The 20,180-nt window shown below is 35.1% G+C and overlaps 1 protein-coding gene across 2 annotated transcripts in view; it reads right to left on the bottom strand.

Annotated features, from left to right (window-relative positions):
* Positions 1-977: 977 nt before the first annotated feature.
* LOC147071478 (uncharacterized) overlaps positions 978-20,180 on the bottom strand; it is a 30,910-nt gene continuing 11,707 nt past the window's right edge. Inside the window, exons 5-16 of one of the 2 annotated variants that reach the window (XM_085948600.1) lie at positions 18,875-19,030; positions 17,719-17,880; positions 16,518-16,643; positions 14,803-14,929; positions 13,801-13,948; positions 11,696-11,855; positions 11,170-11,280; positions 10,780-10,944; positions 8,633-8,877; positions 6,875-7,143; positions 4,210-4,408; positions 978-3,009 (exon numbers count right to left, since the gene is read on the bottom strand). In XM_085948600.1, coding sequence (XP_085804726.1) covers positions 2,685-3,009; positions 4,210-4,408; positions 6,875-7,143; positions 8,633-8,877; positions 10,780-10,944; positions 11,170-11,280; positions 11,696-11,855; positions 13,801-13,948; positions 14,803-14,929; positions 16,518-16,643; positions 17,719-17,880; positions 18,875-19,030 — 2,193 coding nt within the window. In that variant the 3' untranslated portion in view covers positions 978-2,684. The remainder of the gene's footprint in view (positions 3,010-4,209; positions 4,409-6,874; positions 7,144-8,632; positions 8,878-10,779; positions 10,945-11,169; positions 11,281-11,695; positions 11,856-13,800; positions 13,949-14,802; positions 14,930-16,517; positions 16,644-17,718; positions 17,881-18,874; positions 19,031-20,180) is intronic. The other variant, XM_085948601.1, reaches the window with a different exon arrangement.

Raw genomic sequence — 20,180 nt, 5'->3', positions numbered from 1 at the left:
AATAAACGCTGATAGGTACCTACGGACTTCACAAACCTTGGAATTTTCAACCATGTACGTGGATACTTTTTCATTATTGACGGCAAAAACAACAATTAGACACTTAACTAGTGTCATAAACATAATCCGTCCCCGGCGGCATCCTGTCTGATCGGATTTTATTGCTTAGGGTCGAAATGTTTTTAAACGATCGACACATTAACGGTATTTTAGCTCGGTATATCCGATAAGTTGCGTGTTATAACAGTGAATAAATGTATGGAGAAAATCATAAACCAAATGTCGACGAATGTTTCCCAAATACATCCGAGATCGTAATAACCTAGTTCGACTGTATATTATTTTGTATATCTATTTAAAATAGCCAGCATAACATAAAAAGTATATTTAACCGATCGGCGCGTAAAGTTTCCATACAAAAGATGTACTGTCCGCGGTAGGTTTTTTCGAAATATTATTCTACGCTTATTATAATAAATACGGCAGTTAAAAATTGTGGGTACAACTGTTGTCATGCCTAGATACATAAAAATCCAAGTGCCACACTAAAACACTGAATGGAGTGTTGAATTTAGCTGTGTTTACTTTAACAAAATCAAACATAGTGCTTTGCTCTGATACAATTCTGTAGCCATTTTCGATGACAAAACACTGGAGTTGAAAGGCTCCCTTTGAAAGTGTGCCGATGAAACATTAATCACTCACTAATTTTATTTTACTCATGTTAAAAACACTTAAAAATGCCATAAAAATTATTGAAAATAATAGCTTTTATTGGTGACTTATGAATTATTGATAATTAGTGTAAGTTTTATTGATGACAAATACATTAAAATTGGATGGTAGTCACCAGTTTTATTTCGTGGCATGGATTGTGTCATTATTTTACATGTTTTATGGGCCATATTAATTTAAGCGTAAAGGTGAGTCCACACTGTTTGAAAATATTATAATAATTTTTTTGTTATTTTTTTTTTAGTGAAACTTGGATTTGGTAGATTACTTTTCAGTTTTATTGAGCATTGTGTTATGTTAGTGTCATTTTGTTTTATAAAAAAAACAATATTTATTTTTTAAATTGCGTAAATTTTTCCAAGTGCTATAAAAACATTTTTTTGGGTAAGGTTTTAAAAATTTATAAGCATTAAATTGCACGCGAAGATAATATGTAATATAGTTGAAAAGTCAATATTCCATGATTTATATTTTATATTATATTGTATACCTACCCGTGTGTTTATTTATCAAAAATTTATACATTTTATATATTCCTTCATAGTAATTCGTAATTTATTGGTAAAACTTGCAATCCTCTAAAATATAATAATATATATTTTTTCATTCCGTGTGGATGCATCTTTAGTACATATTTATGACTTTCAATAATGAGCTCGATTTATGACTTTGAAACAATTGGGGTGACTCTTGAGTAATAAATGTCATAATCCAGAACACAAGTTCAAGTACATTTTTAGAAATATTACGACAAATTTCTTTTCGATTTTGAACTGATGCAATCGTACCGGCGAATCTCAATAGATCGAGGGGGTTCGAAAGATCGATGTTTATGAAATTAAAACAACATATTTTTGACAAAGTTATTGATATGGCGGTACGAACACGAATCAGAACATCTTTCAATACAAAAGTCAATACTATGCGTGAAGTATTTCCTAGTTTACCGACATTTCAATTTTCGATATCAACTGGTGCGACATCCGCCCAGTATAAGAGCTTATGTTGAAAACAACATATGTCCCATCCGCGGCGATCGGGTTAAATAAAATACTATACAATTTAATGAAAAATAGTCAAGGAAAGTCTGTCCCAAGTATGGCAATTTCCCTAGGTATAGGTATGTATGTATGTCTCTCACTGCCCACTGCTTTGTACATCTATTGTGTTCCTATATTGGCACAATATATTACACGTATGACAACCAAATGATCACGAATATTGGTCAATATTGACAACATTTATCAACACAATTCTATTGATTGGTTGGTACATATTATATTGAATGTTTGTGCAATCTATTACGACAATCAAAAAGTTCATTGAAATACATTGCGTAATTTCGTATTGGGTGTTTTTCCGCCAATTTGAAAATATTATTGCGTAATATAGCCGCAGTTCAATGCGAGATTAAAATGCTAACGCACACTATCGATAGGAATCAACAGAAATGATAAATCTCACTTCATTACGTCATATTACACATGCGGGTTCAAAGTATGACATGTATTTCCTCCGCATATTTTATTAATCTGTGCAGCGCCCAGATGTCCGTTGTCCAGTTTATTAAATTATAAAATGATGAATTTAGTACACAGTAAGTGCAATAAATTTAATTTATTGCAAAGGAATAATTTAATGTATCGGGCATTCACTCCATATTGAAAACTAAAGTCATCATGAAATTAGAAAAAGCTGGCAGTACTAACGTAACGTTATTACAAAGGGATTCGTCACAGAACATGTCATGTTATTCTATAAATTGTGTACAGTAAAAAATTTGTTGTAAAGAAAGCTGTCTATTAAAATAATGAAGGCAATCAATACTTGGTCTAATTTAAGTATGACAAGGTGGAATGAATCAACCAACTGGATATCTCGTATTGAGCTCGTCATCGGGCTGTTCTCAGGCGACAAATTAACATCGTTTATGGCATGTATCTAATTGATTAATAGTAGTTCTGATAGGTGCTCCAAGGATTGTGTTGGTAGGGATTAGGCGGCTGCTGGTACTGGGTCCAGGGCGTTTGCTGGTAGGGTTGTGGAGGGTAGGCGGAGCTGTCATAGTGAGGCTGGGGAGTAGGCTGGGTGGGAGGGGGGGCGCTGTAGTTGTAAGCGCCCCCACTAGTCCCAGTACCGTATCCACTCGACCCGTACCCCATGCCCCCTCCGGACCCGCTCGAATTGAGACTGGCGGCGTTTTGATTAGCGCCTGTGGGAGGGAGAGGCGGCGCCGCGCTCTCCCCTTTCTTTTTACTCGAATTGCTGCCATCGCTGAAAACAAACCAAGAAAACATTATATAAACAAGAAAGAACAGACGCCGAGCGAGAGAAGGCGATACAAGTACGATCTAAACACAATCAACGATAGCGGCCATAGACTATAATTATCACATCAGCCCTGCATATTTCCTGCGTACGTACATACTCATGGTTAAGCAGTGTCAATATAGTAAACGATGAATCGCGTTACTTGTAAATCTATTGTAGATCATTCAATATACGTCACAAATAGCCATTTGAATCAGTCTTCGACAATTATCAATCTCCCGATTCGATTTGCTTTACTTTTAATAGATAATTAACAATAAGGGTTTTATATTATTGTCATCAGGAACGCAACAACCCTGGTTGAGTCCTGGCTACATCCAACAACTCTCTCCACCTGCCCCATCGAAAGCGGTCACTTGCAATTCGGTGCCCAAACATAAGTCTGTCACCAGTAGCTCGAAGTAACCAGCAAACTTTTTAGACTGCCTCTTCTGCCCTATTGGATTGCTCTCGTCAGTTTGTTTACAAAATAGTAAAAAAATTCTAATGGTTAAACTGATAATTCCAGTGCTTTAACTACATATCATTTAAATAGTAACTTGAATTAACTGTAATATCCAGTTAATATTTTATGTTCGATAATGACTAAACGTATATGGACCCATCACTTTTTAAAAATAGATGCCTCAATTCAATGACACTATTCATGACATATTGGTGACATTTAACCATGAATATGTCATATCTGTTATCAGACGGCGGCGATGAGTACGGCCATTTTCTCCGTCAGTTGCTGCTCTAAATAGAGACGGAGTGCTGAGTCCAAAACCGTCTCTGAGGTTCTTGAGCCAGGAACTTCTTCTTCTACCAGGTCTTTACTTACTGAAGATCTTCCCTTGATCTATTTCTTTGGTCTTTTTCATCCTAAACATTTGTTACTTTGTCTTTCCAGCTGATACAGCATGTTCTGTATCAGCTGGAAAGTCTTCACTTCTTTCACCCAACCAAAACATCCAAATTTCTGGAATTAAGCAGGACTGATAGTGATCATTTTTAAGGTTACTACCGTCGACTATACCTATGCATCACTTTCTCCCCTACGACTATGTCTTGTTTCATACCAAAACTATAGAGCCTCATGATAATGTGGCATGGTTATAGTTTCCATTTGTCTTAGTAAATAATTACACGATTGTAACTAACCTTGAAACTTTCTCTTTGTTCTTCTTCTTATGGTGCTGCTTGGCGAGGGTCTGATAGGCAATCAGGGCGGACTGGATGTCATCCACGCTGTTCCCCATCTCCTCCAAAAGCTCTAACTTCCTTTGAGTGAACTGCATTCGAGACTCATAATCCAAACCCTCGATGGCCAGATATTCATCCAGATAACCTGTCACAATAACTGAGTCATAAAAGTTTTCAATATGCACTAGCTAGAGGATATTTATAAATATTTGGGCCCACTTAAGATGCCTCTAACCAATTGATATATTATGTACCATATAGTATAAGCTTTATCGAAATTCGCATAGGCTTGATGCGTACATAGTTATCAACATTTCGTAAGGCAATAGTCAGCCTATTGGCATTAGGCGGAATGCATGCAATGGGGTATTGGCCCATGAGTATGGAACCAAAACCAAAATCGGACGGCACGTTTTCTGCGTGAGATTCTTGAAAAATTTATAGTTTTAACGTATATTTTTTTTCAAACTCAAAAAATATTGATTTTCCGAAAATATTAATCTTAACCCTTTCCCGGCGACCGTATTCCAGTAGGATACAGCTAGTACGTAACACATGGGCGACCGTATAGCAGTCAGATACGCAAACCTTGACCTGTAGATAACGCAAGAAATATTTTTCATGCGGCATTGAGAATTTTATTAAAAAATAGCCCGATCCATCCGCCTACTTCCACCTATATAACTTTGTCAAAAATATGTTGTTTTAATGTCATAAACATCGATCTTTCGAACCCTCTCGATCTATTGAGATTCGCCGGTACGATTGCATCAGTTCAAATCTACGCGGTTTTTTTCAGCGCCTGCGCACTAGGTATACAAAATATTTTCATTCGAGTTGAGTGTGCGCCGAGTGATTTATCGTGTCAAGTTGAATATTCACCGCGATCTTTACAACACCATGTTTGCGGGAATAAAATACAACCAAAAAACCGAACCTGTGTCGTCGAAATATTTATAAATATGTACTTGAACTTGTGTTCTGGATTATGTCATTTATTTTTATTACTCACGGTCATGTCGTCATGTGTCACCCCAATTGTTTGAAAGTCATAAATCGAGCTCATTATTGTAAGTCGTAAATATGTCGTAAAGATACGTCCACACGGAATGAAAAAATATAATATATTATTATATTTTAGTTAGGACGATTGCGGGTTTTACCAATAAATTACGAACTACTATGAAGGAATATATAAAACGTATAAATAAACGTAAGTATAAAAAAAAACACACGGGTATACAACATAATATAAAATATAAATCATGGAATATTGACTTTTCAACTATATTACATATTATCTTTGTATGCAATTTAATGTTTTTAAAATTTTAAAACCTCACGCAAAAAATGTTTTTATAGCACAAGCACGCAGCAGATTTTACAAAATAAATATTGTTTTTTTTATAAAACATAAAACGACAATCACTAACATAACACAATGCTCAATAAAACTGAAAAGTTGAATCTAGTAAAAATCCAAATTACACTCAAAAAAGAACATAAGAAATTATTACAATATTTCAACCACTGTGGACTCAACTTTACGCGACCCATAAAACTTGTAATAATATGCGACACAATAAAAGCTATTATTTTCAATATTTTTAACGGCATTTTTAAGTGTTTCTAACATGACTAAAATAAAATTAGTGTCAGTGATTTATTTCTTTTCATTGGCGCACAATCACAATGACTCGTTTTTACGTCACAAACATGGCTGCGTAATTTTTCGGTACAAGGGACTATGGACGATTTTATTCAAGTATTCACAGCTAAATTCAACAATCGATTCTATTTTTTAGTGTGGCACTTCGAACCTTATGTATCTAGGCATGATAACAGTAATACCAGCTATTTTTAATTGCCGTATTTATCATAATACAGCGAAGCATAGCATTTAGAAAAATGGCACCGCAGAGAGGGCCCCTTTCATATTGAAACTGACGCGGCGGCCGGGTTAAATATAACTTGAAATTATTTTAATTTATATTAATTCGAGCTGTGGTATTGCAACCGCATCAAAGCTAGAAATAAAAAAAATTCAAAAAACATCAATATTTTAATTTTTTAAATATTGTTAGAACTATAAATTTTTTAATAATAGTTTTGTCATCTTCTAAAGAACTTATCAAACTACATTTTATTACAAAAATATTCATTAAATGTGTTGCTGAGTTTCAAAACTCGCTATAACACTTTTTCATTATGTTGAGAAAATCAACAAAAACTTTTTGAACTAAAAAGGTTTTTTAATGTTTCAGGAGTGCTATAGCGGGATTTGATAGACACATTGATTTTGTTTCAAAAATGACAGTTAATCGTAGCGGTTTTTGAAAGAGGCGATAAAATTGTCATGTAGAGATTTTAATAACGAATCCAACGATATATATATCTTAATTATTTCAAAAAAGTGTTATAGCGGGTTTTGAAACTCAGCGACACAAATACGGTGTACTAATAAACATCAGACTTCCAAAAATGTACATTTTATAATATAGTTTATTGTTTAACTAAAAATATATATTACATTGTTCATGGATGCGTATTGATTAGTCATCATTAAATTGGGATAGTTCACAGGTTCGATAGCAATAAAGATTTATGAGCGAACAGTACGAACCTATGCCTTGCTTCAGATCAAAGTCGGGTGAGAACATGGCGACGTCCACCATCTGCAAGTAGAGTCTGTGGCAGGTGGGATCCCGAACAAGTGCAGTTCGGAGGGTGCGAGTCGCCGCCGGGAAGTCAGTTTTGAATCTCATCAGAAATCTGGCATACTTTATTGACAGGTTTGATGCAGTGGCTTTGCTCTTTGCAGATGAAATATACGATTCGTACAGTTGGCAGCACTTTTCGTAATCTTTCCGACGACGCTCCAAATTGATACGCCTAAAAAGAATAAATATATTATGTACTATCAAATATCTGTTATTCTCAGTAACCAATGTCACAACAAATACAAGACCTTCAATCACTAAATTTTAAGGCCCCGATGCATAGAATATCAATAATCACTTAACACTTTTCAGCTGTTATTCGGGTAAATAGTGATTAGTGTACAACACTAGCAGCAAATGGTGAATTTCGTAGAGCGCTTGTCTCTGAAACTGGTGGTTGTTCTAATCCCACGTCTGACGAAATTTACACATTACTTCATCATGTGTTTGATCCTTAGCAAGGACCTAATTGGTAGGCAAACTATCACTACCAAGGCCTGAACAAAAACAAACCATAAGTGCGAGTGAGTAAGCATTCGGCACGCTTATATCTCCGTTCTACGCGTTAGGTTAGAGTAAGATAGAATTTCTATGGCTGAATTTGAAAATTTGAAAACGTCGCCGGAAAAAATTGATTTGGCTGATTACATGCATTTAAAAACTGCGAGCATGTGTTGCTGAAGTTAATTGTTTTTGTGATAAATATAAAGTTAGTGTTAATTATTTTTAGTTATTTTAATAGAACATAATATCGAGGGCTTAGTGTCAAACAACACTATCTACAAAAGTGCAACTTTACAGGAGAGCCAAAAATCGTTATTTTAGATTCTTGTAACTCAACAAGGGAAATGTTTATTTAAAACCTAATGTTAATATTTTATAATTTATTGTGTATTGTACATTTATCTTGCTTATGATGATGTTAAAATATATAGGGATAGTTTTAAAAAAATATGAAAACAAGGGTAACTTATGTAGTTAGCATAAAACTTTACTGACGATTTAATAAGAAATTAGAAAAGATTGACATAACGTTGTTTGACTATCATGTAGCCGTAAATGTAAAATAACGTTATCTCAAAAAAAAAAAAAAAAAAATACACTTTTTTGTAGATAACGTTGTCTGACTTTAAGCACTCGATGTGTTCTATACCATAGTATGGTTAACTATGTTGTGTTTAAATTTGGTAGTCGTACTGAGAAGCAACACGATCGTATAACGTTTCTTAGTTAAGTTGATAATAATAAAATCGTTGTTCTACTGTGCGTTATACGCTAGAAACACGGCTTCATTTTTCTGAAAAATAGGCCCTCTCTATATACCATAACCCTGAAATCACTACTGTAAAAAAAATTATATATTAATATAATCACTGCTCTCTTGAGCATATTGCTCTGATTGCTCTGACAAGAGAAACTTGTTCTAAAACCTGCCCAAAATGATGCCGAATCCTATTATTTTCGAAAATACATTATAAACCTCAGAAATATACATATTAGAAAATAGTTGGACCGAGTGCAATTCGAACTCACATCTTTCACTGGCCGGGTGAGTACTCTATCCTTTGAGCCATTGATCCACTTATGACTTTAATTCTAATAATTACAGATCAATCATTATCTATATCATACTGAGTAATATAATTTAAATATCAATATACCTATATGCAACTTGCAGGAGATTGGGGCAGGTCTTGTCAAGCCTTTCGAGGATCTCAGAGGCGCGGATAGCATTTCCTTGATTCTCTTCAAAAAAGGCCCAACGAAGATGTAGTGACGGTTTGTCCAGATGGTGGATGGTGCACGCCCTCTCCAATACATCTCTCGCTTTCGTTATCAACTTGGACTTTTCATCTTCAGCGTCGTCTGGCAGTGAAGCAGCTCTTGACTCCAAATACTGTACCAACTGAAAGTAAAATGCACACAATTGATACGGTAAACTTTCTAAGCAAAATAATATAATTTTAAGATTCAATTTACTAAATAAATCAATAATAAAAGATATGAGTGGTAAGTACATGTGACAAAAGTGATTCTGAAGTCTATATATTAACATTGCTTTACCAAAGGGGCATTAGTGACAATTTGCTACATACTTAAATCGGGTGGTCACACATACAAACTCGACTGCAACGAGTTACAATTGAGCCCATATCCGGAAAACGAGCGTTATCTTGAAAACGGCTTTCAGAGATATTGGCAGTTAAACATTTCAGTTGGTTGTTGTGGAGATACCCGTTATCGAAAACATTTAATTGTGATGAATAAAAGTTGTTTGAGTAATTGAGAACACGGCTTATTAAACAAAAAAACTTTATTGGATAAACCACTATGTTTATAATATAATATGCGGTGACAAATTTACCGCTGTTTTTCCGTATAACATAAAATAATCGTACAATTCTGATTTTGATGGTAACATCCTTTACCTTAAGTTTTTAAGTGAGTCACTTGAAGTGATGTCTTCATCAGGAGGTCTATTTCCAACATTTATTGGGATAAATTCCAATATATTTTTTAACCAATCAGCACTTTGTTGGCTTCACAAGTCAAACACAAGTCAATAAAATATCATCCATTTATTTACTTTGCATCCCGTTGGATTTTATTTCCCATTTTCGAAAACTTGGAAAATAAATTATTTTGTTCAACGGATGAAAAAATGTATTGCACAACTTCTGACAGCACTCACCCACATACATCAAAGTATATTTTCTTGATAATCTTTCCTTTAAAAGTTTTATAATTTTGACCACTATTCGTTTTTGACGTAATAATTAGTTTCATCAATGACACGCCATACAGTGCCGCAAACTTATCTGAAGAATTGATAGAGGAACCACAGTCGAAAACTACCCAATCAAGACTCGCAACTAGACAGAATCTGACATTAGAATGGCGTATTCAATATGGCGTCCATATGGGTTCTAGTAGTTCCATTTTTGACCATTATTCAGATAAATTGGTTGGACTGTATGTTGTGTACGGCATAGATATTATGGTATACGGATAAACAGCGTGCATCGCGTGGTCAGTTTGGACTATCTCCTGCCACCTATTGTTAGAATATCAAAGTAATATTTGGTGAGTGGATGCATAGGTGTATGCCGCGTAATTTAAACCGATTTACCAAAAAACAGCGATAACGTGATAGCGCTCGTTTTCCGGATATGGGCTCAATTGTTGATTTGATTTTGTTGACATTCACAAAACACGTGTAATTTAATGCATCACCGCACACAGGGTCGATGCAACATTTTTTGGTTGAAAAAAATCTGTCGCATGCAATAAATTTGGAAGACGGCATGAATGTTGTCAATGTGCGCAGTTCACATAGAATCCATGATATTTTACAACACATCAGTCTTTTTTTGTGCTAGTAGGTATCAGATCACAGGATATACTGCGAAATCTTTAAAGTGAGACCTGTCGGCGGCGCTCGTGTTGTATCTTGTCTATGGCTCTTGATTTCAAAGTATTGAAAGTACTGAAACGCGAGAGGAGGGATGTAGTTCTCCAAGCAGCCGCCCATCACCGTAAAGATTTCGCACTATACCGAAGATGATAATGGTGACAATTCGACATTTAATGTTAAGAAATATGCTTTCAACAATTGGAACAATGTGCATTGGTATATTTCTAATTGATAAATCAATGTACCTAATATTTCTGACAATTTTATTTTCTTAAGCGCCATATTCTACACTATATTCTCACCATATTGTCAAATTACATGTGACAATTAACGTGACCGTGAGGTATCAAACTAAGGAAAAGGTTAATAAAGCATCAGTGAAGAGCCACTTACACGAAGCCAGAACTCTTCATACAGCGCACAGGCGATGAGACACCTCTCATAGAGAACGAGGATTCGGACGGCGTCCCCCTTCTCCTCCTCCCATTCCAGGTAGGCCTTCCAATTCTTCAGCTGGCACCTCTCCAGGGGCTTGACATGGAAATAGGGTCGCTTGATCTGAAAAACATATTTCACAATATAGTTTTGACACTCACAAGATCATGAGTGTACATAATTCCATTAGCTAATTTCGCAAAAGTTTACCACCAATTTATTTAGTTATAAAAATATAATTTTAAATGCAAAATGCGGGAGGTTAGAATTCGATGAGTGGTGAAGGTTATGGAAAGAAAATCTGGACTGGGAAACTGGCGCAAACAGTAGTATTAATGTCATAATTACCCCTTCTTCGAAATGCCATCTTTGTGCAACTTGTTCGATGGTAACTTTGTGTACTTTACGTCTGATTGTGATGATCTTCTCTTTGATCGCATTCACTTCTTCTTCAGAGCGCTGAAATGAAGCATGGAAAACATATTTAATACCTACATAGCCGGAATTTGAATTGAATTATTTTTATACTAGAAGTAGATACATAAAATAATACTGACAATGTTCAAAATCAGCAAATTTATGAAACGGTTGTACCTACCGATATAGTTTAATCAAATTATAAATGTCAACTGTCACAAATCCATCAAACATAGCTATTACTGTAATCAAAATCAAAGATTTCAAAACACTGACTTATTTATAAATAAATTGATATTAAGTCATTTTTACGACCCACTTCACTAACCGCCATTTTGGAATATAATTAACGACTGTGCTAAAATATCCATGTCTGACGACGTAAGGTAAGCACTTGCCCATGATATTTGATTGATTTTGGCAATATATTAAAGATTAAAAGAAGAAGACTTGTTACCGTATGGTCATCCGCCTCCTCTTCTCCGGGAGGGATGTCAGGGTCGGAGTCAGGGATGGGTTCAGTCTTGGACTCAGCCCTCACTTCAGTGCGTAGCTGGACAAATGTTTCAATGGGGACCACAGCATTCGGAGAATTCAACATCACATGTTCTTGGAAACTAAATAACATTTCAAATATTAGTAAGATTGAATGATTACTAAATTGTACATAATTTCTCAAGATACAAAAGGTACTATTCTAACTGATTGACCACCAGCAATGGCAAATCTATTTCGTATCTATAAGTGTACACCAATTTCAGAAATAAAATCATTGTAATCCAAATACACTGACAATAACTGGATGAACCATAATATGAACTAGTATGCCAGAGTCTATACACATTTCATTATTCCGTAAATAGATAAATTGAGATATATTATATTACTTATAATCATATGGCAATAGTGTTTCAAAAAGAAAAATACATTAGAAATCAAAATCACAGAACTAGTCACAGTGGGACCAATAAGGCGTCAATCCACGCAACAGCCTCTGGTTTGACCTGGTGTATGATTGAAACTCCTGTGGGGAAGGCATACATGTTGCATGACTCAATCATGTGATCCGTGGTCTGAATCTTAACCACTTGACTGTTTATCCCGAGTGTGACTTGGGCAGGCGTTTACTTCGCACACTGACTAGCCCGAGTCTCAGTCGGGCGTTTTTTTTTATCAACTTGACAGGAATGTTTATCACGAGCTACATTCGGGAAGATCGTATTTCAACTTGTCACACAGTTTATTATTTGTTTTGACTGGTATTTGAGTGATATATGAGCCATATGACATAATAAAAGCTTTATTTACTGCTGGGCAGAGCGGGCCTGATTAGTCAACGACTTCATTGTTCATTCATAGTTATTTTTGTGTTAGGTATTTCGCATGTTATTGTAATTTGAATTTAGTTACTTTTGTTATTTTTGAGCACATTTTAGAAGTAACTTCGTAAAAAATAAGTATATATTATTTATACTTATTAGCTTCATTTTAGTTACCAACCAATACCATCTACGGCGAATAAAGAAAGGCCTACTAGACGTGCAAAGTATGCTGCTCACATATGAATGAAAACGACAAACGAATACGGAAGGAGACGAGATTGTGATGTAGGGTTGTGTATTGAATTTTTAAAAATTTACCATACCAAAAAGACTTATTAAAATTATTTCCGTAAAATTTAAAACATAAACCTACATATCTGTTGTGATAAAATGTAGAAAAACATTCAAAAAATTTTACATTTTTCATAAAATTTTAAATATTGTAAAAAAGTGTTAATTTAATGTGAAAAAAAGTAAAACAAACGTAAAAATAAAATTTTTAATAAATTGTTTAAAAAATGTTTAAAAAAATATCTGACAATTTTTAGACACTCTTTCTCACCAAAATATAACTGGGAAGTGGTTAACACTACAAACTCTACACTCACAAAGTGGCGACTCTTTCAAGCCACATTTACGTATCATTATAATCAGATAAGGAATGCCCACACCATGAATGATTCCGTCACACGCTATATTTGCATGGAAGCCTAAAGCCAGGAAGGTCATTCAGCGGATCCACAATTAGAAGCGAGTTCCTCACGCCCGATGCTAACCAGTCACATTGCCAAGCCAGCCATCGGACGTGGTTGGAAATTAACTTTACTGACTTTGCAAATATATAAATATAAACATACCACTTTTGCATGAGGTGATAATTTTGCCAAAAAACATGACATGACCAGAGAGGCGCCGAGCGAGAAAGTGATGCAATAGGATTCATAATAACACAGTAACAATAACCACATATGCTCTGCGTGATTCCACCACTCTAAAAAATTATATCCGTGCATGTACAAGATGAAATTGCTCCACTATTAAATCATAATAGTCCTATTCTGCCAACGCCATATTATACGGCTGACAGCAAACTATTTTTGTGTTTTGTAGTTAAAATGAACTCTACCTACATTGCAAGTCACCAATATTGCATAGTCAGCTAATATTATATAAACAAGGAATCAGAATTTCAAGCAAAAACACCTGTGACATTTATAATATAATAGCACGATTAACGCACTTGTCAAAATGAGTGATGTATCCGAGAGTGGGTGTGGAGAGCAGTCTATCGTACAGGGCGGTCACTTTCAGCAAAACACCGTTCTCTGTTTCCCACTTGACATACGACTCCCAAAGTCTGTCCGAACGAAACTCCAGTCCACAAGCACCTAAGAGAAGATATAATAAAAGAAGTTAGACACTGGACTAATGATAATTGTGTCATCTACCTCAAATAAAAAGATAAAATGAAACAATTTCAGCCAATAAATGGATAATGTATCAATAATTATGAATGATCCAATTGACTATCGATTTACCGGTCGAGAAAAAAAATAGGGAAATAATGATTGCATACAGAGTATGTAGATGTACTCATTCAACACATGCAGTGAAATTTGGTGTAAACTAAATGTAATTGAATATTTTTTTAAATTTCCATTGACATTTTAGATTGACTTAAGAAGAACGGGTAACGTGTTGGCCTATAATGTAATCCCGGCTCTGACGAAAAAAATTCACATGTTATTTTATTTTTCAGTGTGTATTTTGACCCCGAGTATGGACCCAACAAGTTGAGCATGGCCAACATCCATATCTCATAAAAACCAAAATCTGTTAATACAACCTCCATATTATATTAGGATAGCACATAGTAAATCATAGATTGATTATCCAGGAAATAACCCGTTTTTAACCACAACTTTATTCCCTTTCTTCGTAATCCATCTCCTGAATTATGCAAATGACTATGAAAAGACTATTCCGTTGCGGAGGTCCTTCCAAGATTGGATACGATTGTATTTATTATACCCAAATATTAATTGTGCAATGTGTTGATACAAATTACAAATTACAAATTGTGTAATACCCAGCACAGACAAATTACGAATTATAACAATTTCCGTTAACACAAGAGTAGCTTCGATTTCGAATTAATGATGTTATACCACTCCACAACATACAAAAAGAGATAAGACAAATGATGCTGGTGTGATACTGAATAAAGTGGTGAGGAACTCACCCACAGCCCTCTCGTACTGCTGCCTGATGTACTCGGTGTCATCTGCCCGCGTGGCTTTCACATGGTTGAGGAAGTGAATCCACAAATCCACAGATAGTGGAATACCACGGAGCCCCCTCTCCAGAACCTTTCCACAAAACAATATGGTTAATCACAAAGCCACATCCTACAGCGTGAGTAAACTAGAGGACTTGAAAATCACCCCATCAGGTCGCCCCGCACGGTGTGAATACTTTAAATATTGATTAATTGCCATACCTTAAGTTTAAAAAAAAATGATTCATACTTATAAATATTGGCGAAAACACCATCAAGTAAACGCAACACAAATTCGGTCAAGAAGATACATATTAAAATACGCTAATACCTCCCTTCACGGCCACTCGTCATTCAGTCTACTACAATAACTGATTTTTTGATAACAGAATTTTTTTGTGTGAATACAGTAGAACATTGTGTATCAAAAAAATTCAACAAACAACACATGACAAGAACTACTCGGCCGACAGTTTACCTCGGATATCAGACTGTTTACCTCGGAAATCAAAAGCGCTTTCTCATTTTGAACAAGAAATAAATATCCTACTTCAAATTAATTCTGATGAAGAATGGATTTATTTTTGTAATGGAAAGTCATTTTCAACTTCTAAGATCATCCATTTTAAAATAGGAACCAACCCCATGGAAAAATTGTATAGAAATAAATGATTGGATAAACGGCCAACTATTCTGGATTGTATCTCGGCCATGAAACAAAGTATTAGTGTATTGATAATAAAACTGAACAGGTTTAAAAGTAATTCAATAATAGAGGACTTTCAAATTATTTAAGTACATTCATAAAATTATTCTCTGTTTTATTGACACATTAATAAAATTTCATATTGACAATAATTTATAATTATGTTTGTTTTGGTATCATTTGCGTGACTCCGTCAGTACAGGCAAGAGTTTTTATTAATGTTATTAGCGATGTAAAGTGTATTACTTGAAGGTGCTTTCAATTGTTATATTGCATGAAAAATAAAATTGTGTTTTTAGACATAACACCTGTCCTTACTGGCCGGCCGATAGTGAGTGGCGAGTGTCGCTCTGTCGCGGAGGGCTGGAGTCCTCTCTAGCGCTCGCCCTGTGTCCGTCCGTCTCCCCCATCGCACCCACTACTTAACTCCACTCATACACTGACACCTCATTAGCTTAATATAGACAATAATAACATTCCATCCTATATCATCACTAATAGCCACTGTCTACCTAAATAGATGCATTCCTGATGACTTAACCTATTTACATTGCAGGGCGTTTATTATGTGCGTATATTATATTATGAACAAATCCGCTCGATCGCCGCAAACGGGCGAGAGATATCCGCGTCTTAAATATTGGATCACGTAAATACATCATCATTAATATTCAAATATAGTAATTAAAATACTTCATTTCAATATGTTACTAAGTGACAGAATCACAATGCGTCATCGTGAATGGAAGGCGGCCGAGCTCGATCCGCTGTAGGCAAACACAATCAGACATTGACATTGATGGCATGACCAATTTAGACTAAGGACACATCAAAATTTATTCATTAATGTCATTATTATCAACAGATAGATGTATTAAGATATCATTATTAAGATTTGTTTTTGTTTCAATATTGTATTATCATAAGCATGCATTAATAATCATATTTTCTTGTCGGATGCATTCACACTGACCTCCACACACTTCTTCTTAATTCCCTTCCGCTTTTCGTAATCGGCGTACTTTCTCCAATATCCATAACAATAAGGGTAGTGGGAGAGGAACGCGTCGTATGCCTCACGAGCCGCCTCCACTTCATTCTGGAAAGAGTTCAATGATAAGGTGAGACCGGAAAACCCTCATAATTACTCCATGATATAATAATTATCTGTGCCAATTTCCAAGTCCAACTTCCTCTCCATACCTACTCGGATATGCGACAAAATACTGTAACACAATAATTAAATTCAGTGTTATATAAAAGCGCCTGTACACGTGCATGGATTCACTGGCATCAATAGTGCGTATTTTAAAATATCGTGACAATAACTGTTTACACATAAAAGTGCTGACTGTCTCTCCAATCTCATTCTTCAAGAGTAAGCGAGACGTGATGTTGTCATTTTATGGTAGTATTTGACAGGTCATAAAAATCGGCCGCTGTGTGTTCGTTTTTTTTGGTGACAGGTTCGCCACTATCGTTCTACTGCGCAGGCGCAGATCAAAAAATCCCAACTGTCACATGAAAATTCAGAAGCTATTTTGATTCATGCATGCAATCTTGCAACTGCAGGATAATACAACATGTTTACGCGTACATTTTCTTGTTATGGCCGCGATAATACATACGGTCAGCAGTAAATCCATGCACGTGTAAACAGAGTATAATTCAGTATCTTTCTTACTATTCTTAGAGTCTTCAGAGATGCAAAAACATTTTGAAACTTGTTACAAATTAATCTGCAATTCGAAATGACTTACACCTAATTTACCCGTTAGCTAAGGCTGTAAGCATCTGCCGTCCATTACGACAGCTAGACACAACCACAAAATCGCAGTTGCCGTATATTTATGGAATGATATTTCGCAAAGGGATGCGAGTGTTACACATGTTAATCCGCTGCGCGATCAAAAATACTGCGACCGGATGGCGCGAATTAATGTGAGTGAGTCACTCCCAAACCTCCCTGAAAAATATCCCCATGTCTAAACCATATTAGAAATGTTCACATAATCTGCTACTTCCAGCGGTTGTGGTTGTGTCTAGCCATCATAATGGACTGCGGGCGATAGTAGATTATTTTCAGCTTCACTTCAAAAAATTAGGCTCTATATTGACAGATGGTTTGATGTTAAAGCAGTGGAAATAATACAGTTTGTTACAATCCGACTCACCTCTTGATCCACATACTGCAAAAGGTAAGTCCAACCGGTAAAATCGGCAGCATCATCATTGACGGCCTTCCAGTACTTGTCCAACTCGGGCAAAGCTTTCTTCTTTTGTGTTTTATCTTCGGACGATCTCTTATCGGCGACTGTGGGTTTAGCTTCACCGTCCTGAATAAAATGGCACCACATATAAATTCACAGAAGAATAACAAGAATAATTGAAAAGGCTCATCATCGGCGAAAACACTTAGGGGTCGACACAGAAGAGGGAAGTCATTTACACAATTCACTTACTCTCAATACCTTCACCCATGCAGCTGGCATATTGCGGGAATCACCAGAGAGACATAACTAAGACAAAGAATCATAATCCTCGACAAAGACATGAAAACAAATAAGATTAATTTAAAGTTGTAGAGGGTAGGTAATATTTTTTTTCTTAAAAGTTGAGCACATATAGTTGACATTCATTAGGTCAACGGTATTCAATGTGCACAAATCTGAAAATATATCATCTCTGTTCTGGCAGAACACACTAACTGGAGAATACTAGTTTTGAGTAATTTGACTTTGAAGTTGTTAAAATGTTTGAAATGGTCTATCATGTGAGTTTATTAAGTAATCGTAAAAAGGATGACTTTAAAATAAAGACTGTTTATTTATTAAGAAGGTTTCCAGACGGTAAAGTTTGAAATAAGGAACATTTTGGTATAACTAACTCAATACGTAATTTTTTCGAATTAGCGCCTTCTGCCAGAACAGTGACGATATTCTCAATCTTAATTCATTTGGTTCAGTGTGGCTTGATGATATATATGTTTCGGTCATTGTTGTTTCTATTTATGTTCAGAGTTTCTTTGTCCACATCTGCTCCCTTGATGGAACATAATTATGAACACCACGCCGTGCCCATGATTCACCAGCTTTCTCGCAATCTTCTCAGGTCATACCAGCATCTCATAGCTTTAGCATGTACGCCCTGAGGATAGTGTATATTCAGCTGGCTTACTGGATACTGAAATCTGATTGACGTTTCTTCATCGAATAATCATATAAGACAATATAAAAATATAGTGGACCTAATAGCAGATAGTGGGAATGAATGTTTGGAACAATAGTGGGTTGTAGTAGCAATTATCATTAGCAAGTTGTATTGGTCTACCTTAGAAACAGCTTGTTTCTTCGATGCTCCTTCATCTTCTGAAGTAGGAGAACCGGGATCGTATCCGCTGTCTGCGGCGTTGCCGGTTTTTCTTTTACGGCTTGCCACATTTCGGCTCTCCTTTTTAGCAGAAGGAAGCTCATCCTCAGACACCACCTATGAAAAACAACAGTAATTTACTGACAATCATTTATCGCATAAAATTATTATCTATCTACAGTAAAACCTCATTAATAAGAACACGGATAATTCGAAATTTGCAAAAAATTATAATAAATTATTTTTTATTAAAAAAATCAATATGTATAATAATCGAAAATCCGGATAATCGAGGTTCTACTGTATATTATTAAGTATATTAGTGACATAATTTAAAACATATTTTTCATATCACCACATACCTACAGTAAAACCTCGTTAATAAGAACATGGATAATTCGAAATTCGCCGTAATTCGAAATTTTCGAAAAAAAAAAAAAAGTCCCTTGAAGATTATTTTCATATAAAACCATACCTTTAATTCGAATTTCGTAATTCGAGTCCCTGGCATACAAAAATATTCAATAAATCTTAATAAAGTACACTATTTCATGAGCCGTCATTGTAAATTGTGACAGATTTTTCTTAAAACATCATAAATTACGTATTTTAAGAAGGTAATATAAATAATCCTGACATTTTATGACCCATTAACACACACGAAATCGGAAATTTCGTAGGCACATCTATGATCGTGAACGAAATCAATGAAAATCAAAAAAAAAATTATATTTCCCCCCATACATTTCATATTTCGAATTTTTTTTCGATTTTCGGTCCCATGGAATTCGTATTAACGAGATTCTACTGTAATATTGATGGAAACCACCTACACAGAATAACAATATACCTCCCTTATAGAGGTGGTGAGTGATGTCTATTTGGAATATCGCATCAACCAGACAAAGAAATTAAGTTGGCAGTCGATGAAAGAATAATTACAAGATAAAAAGAACTTGAACTTGGAATTATTATGCTCAATATGCTCAAACTTGTACTTGATATGAAGTAAATAAAAAAAAAACAAACAAACAAATATTGAATAGGTACTGAAATGAAATGTACTGTCATTTTGACATTTCCATAGTAACAAACGTATATATTAATAATTTTGTTGCTAGGACCACCGCCTTAGCAACCAATAACAGTCTTTTACTTTTTACAGATTTTTCTGAAATAACTTTCCATACAAAACAGAATTAACTGAAAATGAATTCAATTCTGCTTAAAGATGGCTAAAAGTATTAAAATAATGAATTGGCATCGT

This window comes from Rhyacophila brunnea, unplaced genomic scaffold (genome assembly GCF_057557595.1).
Source record: "Rhyacophila brunnea isolate RB1 unplaced genomic scaffold, BYU_Rbru_1.0 scaffold_20, whole genome shotgun sequence".
Classification (NCBI taxonomy): domain Eukaryota; kingdom Metazoa; phylum Arthropoda; class Insecta; order Trichoptera; family Rhyacophilidae; genus Rhyacophila; species Rhyacophila brunnea.
The sequence above is the reverse complement of the archived record's forward strand: the minus strand, read 5'-3'. Positions and strand labels throughout refer to the sequence as shown.